Raw genomic sequence first — 12,743 nt, forward strand, 5'->3', positions numbered from 1 at the left:
AAAACGACAGTCGTTATGAGTTCTAGTCTTGTCACATCCTGGCCTGATGTCCATGGACAAACAGCTGTAGTCCAGATGTAACGTGGTGCCGTGAACAGTGTATTTGCTTCACCTGCTGAAGCCTCCAGTAGTCTCATGTTTTGACATCTAGAGCAGAACAGAACCTGACACATGCAGAAACAGGTCAACAGACTAGCATGTTGCTCAGGTTCCATGTTTTGCTGGTTTCTGGCTGTTCACCCATATCTCCTGATTCTTAGCCCAGCATTTGGCACAAGAAACTCAAACTGCTTTTGTTTGCCTGTGGAAGAATTTTAATTTAGAACGTGGCTGCTCTGGCAAGAGATCACATACAAAGACCTTCTAGGTTCATGTGATCCAGCTAGAATACCAACACACCTTTAATCCAGGAGACCAAAGCAAGCAGATCTGGCTTCAAGGCCAGCCTGGTACAGAACAAGTTTCAGGTAAAGAGAAGCTTAGGTCCAGGGATGTACATGTTTTTCTGTTTGTTTTTTTTTTTTTTTCAAATAATGAAGGTAAAGCTAGTTTGTAGAAGGAAGCACCCATGTTTGAAAATGATGTCTTAATTGACTAGCAGAAACAGTGATAGATCAGAACAAGACTTGAGAGAATAGGATATACCTAACTCTCATGAAAAGAGAGGGGATATATAAGCTACTTAAGGGGCAATAAGAGAGAGAAAGAGAGAGAGAGAGAGAGGAAGTAGTTTTACCCAGACAGTAATAGAGAGATGGGTTGCAGAGAGAGAAACTCAGATGAATGAATGAGCTAGAGAATGAGAAGGAACCAGGAGGTTAGAGCAGTTGCTTGAGCTAGTTTGAGGCTAAGCAGAGGATTCAGAGGCAGATAGAAAAGCCAGACTGAATAAATCGGCTGGGAGAGGAGTTTGAGCCAGAACAGCTGAGCTGAACCAGCCAACCTGGAGCTCAGTAAGAAAGGGTGAGTTTATTCATTAGTAAGTCTCAGAGGCTGAAACCATTCTAGGGCTTGATTAGATTGTATTGAGGCTGGAAGCTTCCAGGACTGGGCCTAAGTTAGCAGACAGAGGCAGCAATCGTCTTAGACAACAACAACCAGAACAGGTTGAATAAAAGTTCCTTTTACATTTGTCCTTACTCTAACGAGCAGAAAGTGCTATTTCAGAATGAATGCCACCGGTCCACTTTCCAGGCAACTTAATCTTCCCAGAGGTCCTTATATCCACTTGCTCCACTGTCCAGCCAGCTGTCACTGCCTGTGTTGTCATCCCTAGCCAGTGGTTCCCTACAGCTCTGGGATGTCAACATCCTAATAAATTCTATTAGATCCATGCTGCCAGGTGTATATTCTGAAACCCAAGGATGCCCAAACCTGAAAGTCTTTTTTTCTTCAGCCTCTATCTCTGCCTCTTTTCTTTCAATCCCCGGGATCAATCAATATCAAACCCAGGGTAGTGAGGATGTCATGCAAGTGTCTCGCCATGGAGCTACACCCAGGCCCCTAAAGCTTTTCACAGTGTATATATTGCTAAACCTGTTTAGGCTGAAAATTATGCACTGACAAAACACCCGTGTGGGCAATTTTTTTCTTTTTTCTTTCCTGGAAGGCGTGATTTTACCATGGCAGCCACATTAGCACTGTTGCTTTTGATGGCAGGTCAGGCTGACTTGCCACTCGCACAGATGATGACAGCTTATCAAGAGAGGGGGGCTGTCTACAAAGTTGTGTCTGGAGGGAAGGAAGGAGCATGGCGTGATTCAAGAACACGGAGCCATTGCCACCCCTAGATCTGCCTACTAATAGGAAGACTCCAGAGAGAGCAGCATAGCAGAGGGCTCTCACCAGGGTCCCAGCTTCAGATGGAAGGCTGCCCCCCGCCCCGCCCCCACCTGCAGTGAATAAGCCTAAGGATTGGTGCACAGCCTCTCCTCCCATCTCTCTGGGTTGGTTCCCTTCTGGGTTGCAGACAACCTAATCCCGTGGAGATCCTGTCTCTGGACTAAATGTAACACCAGGTCAGCCCATCTGAAAGGCTAATAGAAGCAGCTCGAAGAACACATTCTGCCATTCAATATGTGCAGTCTGGCATCCTTCTAAACCCGAAAACTCAAGGATGCTGGCAAGAGTCTTACTTAATTAGGTTAGTAGCACACACAAACATTTGGAAAGTGGCACCACACACGGAACCTGTTTTTACTTGCTGCTTTTGGTGCTATGAAGTTCTTTGAGCAATGTGTAAGAATTCCTTGGCTAGCCTGAAAGGTGAGAGCTGCTATCCTGAGGGGTACTATCTATCCACCAATCCCCTTATAATCCACCCAGCCACCCAGCCATTCATTCACAAAAGGCTGTCACACAGCCTTTGTCGTAGTTAGGTCTACCATCGCTGTGGTGAAACACCATGACCAAAAGAAGCATGAGGAGCTAAGAGTTTCTTTCACTCGGAGTTCTGTATAACAGCTCATCAGCAAAAGCAGTGAGGACAGGAACTTAAGCAGGACAGGAACCTTGAGGCAGGAGCTGATGCAGACACCATGAAGGGGCGCTCCTTTCCAGCTTGCTCATCATGGCTTCTTCAGCCTGCTTTTTTTCTTATAGAACCCAGGACCACCAGCCCAGGGATGGCACCACTCACAATGGCCTGGGTCCTTCCCCATCAATCACTGGTTAAGAAAATGCCCTACAGCCTAGCCCACACCTTGATCTTAATTGAGGTTCCCTCCTCTCAGATGACTTTTGCTTATGTAAAGCTGATATGCAGCCTTCTTTCTGAAGTGTCTGCTATGCAAAAGAGGAGGGACTTTAGGGTATAAAAGAAAAAAAAAAGAATGATATCAGCCCTTCCAGCAGCCTGCAGCTGAGCAGAAACCACCAACTTGCTGGAAAATAGTAACTTGATCTTGAGTTGGCAATGGGTTTTCCCCTCAGAGCTTTCTTGCTCCTTGGCTTTTCATTCTGAGAGGAGTTTCCTGGTTTCATCTGGGCTTTAGGGGAAAAAAAGACCAAGACCCATTAGCAATCACTCACGTGAATGTCAGAGCAGAGAAGCACACAGGGCATGGGAAGGGCAGACTGCTTTAATTACAGGGCAGAATGAAATTATTCCTGTAACAAAAGCAAGAGCAATTTCTAGAAAGTGGCAGGGGGAGTAGGGGGGAGGGGATTTGACTGATGATCACTAAGAGGTTTCACAGGAGACAGGAGAGAGAATCTTTAAAGGAATTCCAGCCAGAACTATAGTCAGGAAAAAGACTATATAGCACTTTCAGGTATGTTAGTACATAGTGTGTGTGCGTGTGTGTATTTATACCTTCCCCCTTAAAATTCCCCATAAAATACCATTCACAGAGCCCATAGCAATCAGGACCAGCTTTCATACAGTCTCGAAACAGTATCTCTCCATGTGATCAGGACTGGGTGGAGTAAGGGATGTTAAGAATGGGGTAAGGGTCTGCCTGTTGCAGTCTTGAGGGCGTGTCGGGGGGAGGGGGGAAGCGCTGTCCCGCGTTTGGGATGGCTTGGGCAGAAGGGAAATCAGGTTTACTGTAACCTCACTACCAAACAGCAACGCAACCCAATTCTTCAATCTCTAATTCGGATGTTTAAATGAGAGTGTCACATTTTTCTCCTTTTTCCCCCCCAGAGCACCCATTCCAGAACTAGCCTCTCTCCCCTTGCCTAAGGCATGGTTTCTGTCTCACTTCTGACTGCCAGGCAGGAAATGTTCCTAGCCACGGGATAAGCCTCCCGTTTGAAGGGGGCGAGGAGGAGGAGGTTGAGAAGAGGAAAAGAGGAACAAAGGAAGAAAAACACGAACTTTACTAGAGCAGCTGGCTGGAGCCACCAGCTTGAGGCAGGTTTCCAGTTTCCTAGAAGCAGGGATCTGTGGGCGTGGCCCAGAGTGTATGCTAATCTTTCTGCTGTTTTCCCTGTGGGCGTGGCCCCCACTGTATGCTAATCTGTCCGCTATACTCTGTGGGCGTGGCCCCCACTGTATGCTAATCCGTCCGGTTGTACCCTGTGGGCGTGACCCTCGGGCGGGCGGGGCCGTCCTGGCTGCGGATCCGTGGGGCGCCGGACGCTCTGGGCCGCTGACCCGCTCCCGGGGCTGGTCCACGTTGGTTCGGGTCTTTGTTCTGGGTCGTCGCGGGGACATGCGCGGCTGAGGATGGAAGTGGAGGACTCGGGCGGCGTGGTGCTGACCGCCTACCACTCGCACGCGTGTTCGCAACCGCAGGGCGCGGAGCCACGCTGTGCGTCCCGGGCGGCCGCCAGCCACCCGCTCAGCAGGTACCGAGCCGCACCGCGGGCCGCGCGTCGGGCGGGGCAAGGGAGGCGGGCAGCGCTTCGGAGAGTTTTTGTGGAGTTGATAACTGAGCATGCTCTTTTTATAGTCCTGATTGGAAATGAGAAACGGCCCGGGCAGAAGTCTGTGTGTGGCTGGCCGGAGTGGAGGCTAGCAGCGGTCCCTGTAGTCAGACGATGCAACTTTATGATGAGTTAGACACGCACATCATTTCTGTGGAAGGCTCTCACCAGGAGGAATTTTAAAATATTCCTAAAAACCAAACACAAGCCGGATGGAAAAAAGAAAGAAAAGTACTCGCAAATACTCAGATTAACTATTTGGAGCCAAAGTTTCCTCTCAAAAGGAAACCTCCGGTGACGTATCAATCCCGCTTCTGGTGTAAATAACCTCAATTGTGTAAATGCAGTGATGTCATTATTTGATGACTGCTGGTGTCCATTCTCTGTAGCAAACGCAGTTCCTCTTTCTTTCTTTGGGTGGAAAGAAGTGTCTAACCCGAACATGCGCGTTTAATAAACCGGGGATAATCCACATTGCTCTGACAGTGTCCATCTGCTTCGTGAAGGATGGAGGACAGTTAGAGCCGCCCTAACAACACCCAAGATGTGTGGACAAAAATATTCCGAATGTGAGGTGGTTTGCCCGCGGGCGTATTTAGGGGAAGTTCACTTGTTTAAGCGTCGCTATCTGCTCCGAATACATCAACGGATGCCTATATCTATCTATCTATTTATTTGTTTGTTTGTTTGTTTATAGCCTACTCTTTGGTGTGTTCTGATTTCATTTTCTAATGGCATTTTATGTCACTGTTATTTTTAATTGTTTTTTTTCTCACACTTGTAACTTTATGTGATCATAATTACTTCTGTTTCCCAACTGATTTGATTTGTGACTATGTCACAGAATGTGCTTTGGAAGGCATCCATGAGATGAACCGACCACACTGGCTTAGGAACCACCCTGGGCTGGCTTAGCTCACAAAGAAATTACGGTTTCTTCCGAAGAAAAGAGCGGGTTGAGGCAGAGCTTGTTTTTTATACAGACAGTGAGAAACGAACTAGTTTCATCCGGCACCAGGACTCATTTATGTCATTTAAAGGCTGCTAGAAGATACAAACTTTCCTTTGTATTTAGCGTGTAATTCTCTTCAGAAATATCATCTTGGATCGTGATGGCTTAGACTATGAGTGACTAAATACATGGGATCTGATTCGAAGCAAGGGCTTCGGTGGAGCTTAAGCCCCAGCAGCTGTCTTTGGGCACCAGCCAGATAGCGGAAATCAAATTGGAGGGAGAAGCTTTATTAGCTCAACATGTGGTCTTGCGGAATGATAATGCTTGAGAGTGGGAGCGGTGATCTCATAGTCAGTCCTTTACCGTGAGCCAGTTAGGTCCACGTCTGTAACTCGGTCGTTGCCTTTCAGGCTACAGGACCCTCTCAGGACCCTCTGTTTTTTCCCTCCTCCGAGGCAGGGGACGGAAGTGTGCAGCCCCCTTCCTTCCAGCCCCTCGAACAGCAGGATCATGAGAGAATAGATTAAGTCCTTGGTACTCAGTAAAAGTTGAAAATAGAGGTTCCTGTGTTTACCAGGCGCCAGAGAATACCACCTCATCCATCATGTGTCTGATAACAGAAATTATCAGACCCGGTTATTAACCTTTGGCTTACCAGCTACTGATCAATACTTCCTTTCAAGCAAGAAGCAAGATGCTATTGTTCTGCTCTGGAAGAAAGCACTCTCTCTTTCACGAACACACTTCCCTTAAACTCCGTTATGTATCTGGAGCCTACTTGTGGGTCAGTGAGTAGTCTGGCTCTGGGAATGTGATCACGGGCTCTGGCTTCCCAAGGATCGGCATTCTTTAGCTCTTGCTTGCACAGATGGAAATCAGAGCTAAGCCTTCCTCCTTCCTCTTCAGGCATCTAGTACTCCTAGTTTATCTAGTTTTCAGTTTGGGGCCTTATTTTTCCCACCAAAATATAGTATATCCCCCATCCCTATGTGTTGTTCATTTTGCCACCATTATTTTCAAGTACTGAGGAAGTGTCTGGAATATTGTAGTAGCCAAATAAATATTTCTTGAGGAAATTAATGGATTCCCACTAATATTATAAAATGGCCAAGATAAAATGGCTCTTTTTAAGAGCCAAACTCAGCCCGTTTGCCATACTATATCTTAGTAAAACATCAAGCATTGGAGACAGGAAGATAAATGGGATTCTCTTCCGGCCACAAGAATGTGGCACCAACAGACTTTTACAAAAGGATGCAACAATAGAACTTTTGGGAGGAAAGGAGTGGCACAATTTCTAATATAAGAAGTTCCTGGTGTAACTGGATTTCCAAACTTCCGGTTGAGAATGGGGGGCATAGTACCTGGGGTGCATGCTACTGACTGCCAACACTGTCCCGGGCTGAGGAATGGTAATGGCCGCTCACTGTGCTGGCCTTGGGAGCCTCTGTTTGCCATACTCTTTCTGCTGCTTTTCTGCATTAAAGTTGGCAGTCCACTTAAATTCCTCTGGGGCCCTGCCTCTTGTTTATTTATTTATTTGTTTTTTTTTTTGTTAAAATAAACGAGCAGCAAAAAAGTGTCTGTGGAGCCAGGCTTGGAGCAAGATTGCCAGACCCTACTGTCACCTGCATCAGTGACTCCCCTGCTCCAAGCCGATGACCTGAACTGCCTAGAACACTGAGCAATGACTCAAGAGGTACCACAAATGTCAATGACGTCCTTGATGTAAAGTAGACTAATCCGGGTCAAAACAATCAGTTTTACAGCTCCCACATTAGAATGTGGAAGAATTCAGAGAATCTCTTGCTCTTGCCTTGTTTGATTGATGGATCACAACTACATACGGGATATAATGAACTAAGCTGTCTCCAAGCTCAGAAGCACGTGCCCTATAATGGCACTTCTGGGTACCTAAAACTCTGCGGTGGGGTTGGCTGGCAATGTCTTCTCCAGATTTCAATTAAAAAAAAAATCAGTATTTAATGTAGATAAGCAGTTTATGCTATTTTATACATGGATCATTCTAAGAAGGTCAGCACGCAGAGAGTAAACAGAGTGTTGATACATAAGATAAGGTCCCACTTCTTGGAATTTGTCTGGGGAGTTTGGCTCATTTAAAACATCACTGTTTCCTTTTGAGCCCCCACGCCCCCCCCCCCCCGTTTCCTTGAGAATTCTCTGCTGTCTTCTGTGATTGCTGCCCTCACGTTCCTAGACTCTGTAACTGAGCACAGTGTGGGTAGACTCGGTCGTGAATTGTTATAAGATCATTTCCTCATGTAGCTTCTGTCTTTTATGGTTTTCTGAGGAATTGATTTAAGAGACTCTACAGTCTTTCTTTGCTCTAACTTCTTAGGAGTCACACGCCCATCTCCCTGAAGCTCATTCTGTTTTATTGGGGCTAAGAGATGAGAGTCTTGCCAATGTCTGCTCTATGAAAATAAGTTGTTGAAATTGTCTTTAAAATCGTGCTTTTTAGAAAAGCCAAGTGTATACTCTGAATCCCGAGAATGTTGACAAACATCCAAAATATTTTCACGTATAAAGTGAGAATTAGCCAAAGATGATGGTGGTTGCCTGATTTTTCAAACATTTCCTTGCCTAAGTGAAATAGCGATGCAGACATTTTGGGGGAGGGCCGAATATGAAATGACCATGATTATTTCTAGTTGTACAATAAACTTCCTGAGAAATGACAAAAATAGAGAAGGAAATAAGGCAGCTCTTCCTCAAAAACAAATAGAGCCAGCAACCAGGATTACCCTTGGGGTCTTCTCTGCAGCCCTGTCCCCACTTTTGTGAAGGAGACATTGAATCTTAATCTTAATATCACAACCATTTTTTTTAATAATGAGAACAATTTAATAAAACAGACTTGATGTTTAGGAAGCAAATATTCTGGATAAAACTGAACTTAACAATTTTTAGTGATGATCTATTTTGGGGGGTACATTTAGGGTTGAAGTTAGTTTAAAAAAATAGGTATATCAACATGTCAACATTTGTTAAAGTTAGACATTTATGTAAGCCTGTGTGAGCTTACGCATATACAAAGCACAGCAAATTCTAGGGAGTGGAGGGCTGCTTGTTCTAGAAGGCTCAGAAATAGTAATGGAGATGGAATTCTTAGATGGGGATGGGTATTTATAGGCCATGTGTATGCTGTGGTTGAAAGCAGAGCTGGTGTCTCTGGTTTCCTTCATGGACTCCCTGCTGAGCAGAGGTGCCTCCATATGTAGCGCTTGTTGCTAAACATCTGGTATATTTCCTTTGATCCTATCATTCGTCTAAACATTTGGCCAGTTGCTCTGTCCATTTTTAACCTGCTCAGTTCTCTCTGACCATTAATCCCTAACGCAAACTTAAACACACAGGAAGTCTGGCATGACCTGGAAGCACCCTTTCCCCCCTTAACTTTTAATTTTCATGACATACTTTTACATTTACGGAAAATTTGTAGCAGTCACCTTCACCCAGATTCCTTAACATGTTAACATTGTTGCAAAACCAGCATTGCAGTGGTCAAAACTGAATACAGTAAGGGTGGCATACTACAGTTAACTAAACTACAGACTGTATTCTTACTTCGCTACTTTTCTTGCCAGAGTTAATTTTCCTGATACACAGTAGAACCCAAGATCTCACAGTGATCTTAAGCACGTCCCCCAGGCTCCTTTCCGCTCTGGTAATCTGTCTTTTATGACCCTGGCACCTACTTCAAACTGGCTGGTGATTTCATAGGAAGTCACTTCAACTGAGCTGGCCCAAATGTGTTCTTAGGAATTCAGTGAGAGTTTGAGAAAATGCCGTGGAAGTGACGATGGGCCATCCTGTCAGCTGCCTGGTACTCAGATGGCATATGATGTTGACGTTGATCACCTGGGTAAGACGGCCTTGCTAGGTTTCTACACCACAGAGTCACTGTTTTGTCCTTTGCAATGAATTGTTGTCTTCCTGGAAATACTTTCCGCAAACATCTTTCCTTCCGAAACTATCCTGTACTGCTTTTAGTATCTGTCTGTGGATCGTGGCAGTGAAATTTATTACTGTGGTGTTCTGATGATGATTTTTTTATCATTTCATCTTGATTTGACTTAATTTATGTACCATGAAATAATATATTCATCATTCTTTCTAAATTTATTATTTTTTATGTCCATCACTTCTACAAAGTGAACCCAATATTAAACAGGCATCAGTAGTCATGTAATAAAATGATTTAGTTTTATCTGGCTTTGACTTCATGAAAACTGTGGAGATGAGTTTCCTAATTTTTCAAGATCTTTTATTTTTGGAAGCAATTTTTTGAAGCCTTAAGAAAAAAAACAAAACAAAACATAGAGTTGCTAGATTAAATGCTTTGTGAGAGACTGTAGCTGTTATTAGATCTCATCTCTTTTATTTCTTAGAAGTGTCTTGGTGGTGCTTTCCTGAGATGTTACCTAAATATCTGTAACCCAAGAAAACATTCCACTTTGCAGATAATCAAATGTTCTTTTTACTCTACCATCAAACCAAACAATGTTACTTTTGGAGTAACTGTCACAGTCTCATTTCTCAACCATGTGGTCTCTAGGTATCAGCTCCGGCTGTGACCAAAAGGCAAATGTTAGGTACGGAAGCAAAAGAGGTGAATGGAATATTTCTTAGAAGGAAATTTGGGGATTAAATCCTATCCATTGAGGAGCTGACTTTGTATTTTTAAATCTCTTTATAAGAAAAGACAAAGTCAAACACATCCTTTAGTGTAGAAGTGAGCCTTGATTGTTCTAAAGGACCAGAAAGATAGCTCAGAGGGTGAAGGGGCCTACTGCCAAGCCTGATGCCCTGATTCAATCCCCAGGAGCCTCATGATAGAAGGGGAGAGATGACTCCTGCAGGTTGTCCTCCGACCTCTATGTGGATGCAGTGGGCTATGAATGTGCGCGCACACACACACACACACACACACACACACACACACACACACACTGTAAGAGCAAATTAATCAACAAGTTAAATAACTACTGCTTGACTTAAGATGCAAGAGCTTAGTGAATATCCGTAAGGGTGTCTAAGTTACTAAAGGGTAAGTAGACAGTATTTTTATGTTGTTTTATTTCTTACATAATTTAAATAATGATAATGTTAATAAATCATTCTCGAAGACGGTGTTTTCCTGTGCAGCTTCGGCTGGCCTGGAACTCTCTGGGTAGCCCCGGCTGGTTTTGAACTCTTGACCTCTGTCAAATAACAGAAATATAGGTGCGACCACCACACCAGACTGAAGTTATTATTTATTGTTCTTAATTTTCCCACATGCTGAAAAGTGAAATTAGATCCATATCTCTCCCTTTGTAGGAATATTTATTTAGACAGGATTAAAAACCTTGATGCAAACTAAGCACATTGAACTTGTTACAGGGAAACAGAGAAAGCACATTAGGACAGAGTGTAAGCAAAACCCCCAGCAGCACAGAAAATGGCCACAGGGATTGATAAGTGCATTACATGCAATTTCAAAGCTTCCACAAACAAGAACTATCAGAAGAATGGACAGACAGCCTGGAGAATGGGAGCAAACCGTTGCCGGCTCTACTCCAGACAGGAGCTAATATCTAGAATACATAAAGAACAGCAAAAAGTAAATCCCCAAACTTGCAACCAACAAACCGGCCAATGAGCCGAATAGATTGTTCTCAGAAGAAGAAACACAAAAGGGCCAATAACCCTTTTAAGGAGTGTTCAAGTTCCTTAGCTATCATGGAAAATTAAAACCATTTTGAGATTCCGTCTCACTGCCATTCTTGGCTGTCGCCAAGAGAGTAAATGAAGCCAGATGCTGGAGGAGAGGGCCAGTTACCCCTGGTTGGTGGGAGTCTGAATAGACTGTGGAAATCCATGTGGAGGCTTCTCCGAAGGTGGAAAACAGGCGCATCCTATGGTGCACCTGTGTCGCTCCTGGGCACGCACCAGGAGGACTCCCTCTCCTGTCACAGACACATACACACGCCTGTGTTCGGACTCTTCTTATCACAGTAGCAGGGACCTGAACTCAGCCTAGATGTCCGTCAGCTGATGAGCAGATACTGAAAATGTGGGACATGGCCGCATAGATGGAATTTTCTTCAGTTGTAAATAGTGAACGCACACGATTTTCAGGAAAACGTTGGAGCTGAGAGTATCGCCATCAATGAGGTGACGTGTGCCCAGAAAGGCAAACAGTACATGCTTTCTCTCGCATGCAGAGCCTAGCTTCTAATTGATAGGTTTGCGTGTGTTTGTGCGGAAGTGTGGGTGGAGGTTAGGAAGCCAGAAAAGGGCCCATGAAATGGGAAAAAAATAAAGTCATTTTACCAGAGAGTGATGCAGAGGGTAGCAGGATGCGTGTGGTATGAAAGTGGAAAGGTCAGTGGAGGGCCACGGTCAAGGAGAGCTGGAGAATCAACCAAAACTAAGTGTCCCTGGGGATGCTGCAAGGAAACCCGTTATTTTTTATGCCAATTAAAAATTAACTTAGAGGACGGGGGTGTGGCACATCCTGTGGGTACCGTGTGTTCTGCCACACTTCAGCAAGGAATGTTCCAGGTGACCTGACAGGTGTCCAGTGCCAGGTAATTCCAAGGGTGGGCTCCATATGCTCAGCCTCACTGCCGGGAACAGCTGGCCGTCTCCGGTGACTCTGAAAACCTGACCAAGTGTGTGCATTCGTTGCAGTCCCTCCAATGACTGGACAGTGACCGCACACAAACAGCTCAAAGGACAGGAAGGAGAACTGCAAACCAAAGATAAAGAGACATGGAGGAATTTTTAAGCTGTCAAGCAAATAGGACGTATCTAAGCTGTCTTAGTCCTGGGTTGTGCCGCTGATTATCTTTTATGCAGAAAGATACGTCTTTATATCTGCCGTGAACTTAGTGCAGCATCACAGGATTCTCTCTTTTCTCTTTTGCTTTCTTCTTCTTCTTTTTTTTTAACATCTATGTGGTATAGAGACAAGAATTCATTTGAAGTTGTTTCTTTGTTATTCATCTATGAAAACAAACATAAAAATGCTAACCAATGCATTTGACTTTAAATAAACATCACTGTATCTGTGTTCCTACAAAAGCCACTGATGCAGTTATGTGGTTTTCTTCCTTGTTCTGCTTCGTCTCCTCTTCTTCCTCCTCCTTCTCTTCCTTCTTCTCACCTCACTGCTCTTCAAGGCTGGCCTCACACGCTCCAGCCTCATCCTCTCTAGCCCTGGGATTGCAGGGTTGTGCCACCATGTGATATGCTAAAAAAAGTATTAAACTTTAAAAAATGATAACATACTAGTATGGTAGCTCATGCTTTTAATCCCAGCACTCTGGAAACAGAACAGTCTAATATCTCTGAGTTCAAGTCCACCCTGCTCTAAAGAGCAAGTTCCAAGCCAGTCAGGGCCACACAG

At 44.5% G+C, this 12,743-nt stretch overlaps 1 protein-coding gene across 2 annotated transcripts in view; it reads left to right on the forward strand.

The window, feature by feature from the left end:
- Positions 1–4,055: 4,055 nt before the first annotated feature.
- Arhgap28 (Rho GTPase activating protein 28) overlaps positions 4,056–12,743 on the forward strand; it is a 152,230-nt gene continuing 143,542 nt past the window's right edge. For both annotated transcript variants that reach the window (XM_021643480.2, XM_060368215.1), the window contains exon 1: positions 4,056–4,293. In XM_021643480.2, coding sequence (XP_021499155.1) covers positions 4,172–4,293 — 122 coding nt within the window. In that variant the 5' untranslated portion in view covers positions 4,056–4,171. The remainder of the gene's footprint in view (positions 4,294–12,743) is intronic.

Source organism: Meriones unguiculatus, chromosome 15 (assembly GCF_030254825.1).
Source record: "Meriones unguiculatus strain TT.TT164.6M chromosome 15, Bangor_MerUng_6.1, whole genome shotgun sequence".
NCBI lineage: Eukaryota > Metazoa > Chordata > Mammalia > Rodentia > Muridae > Meriones > Meriones unguiculatus.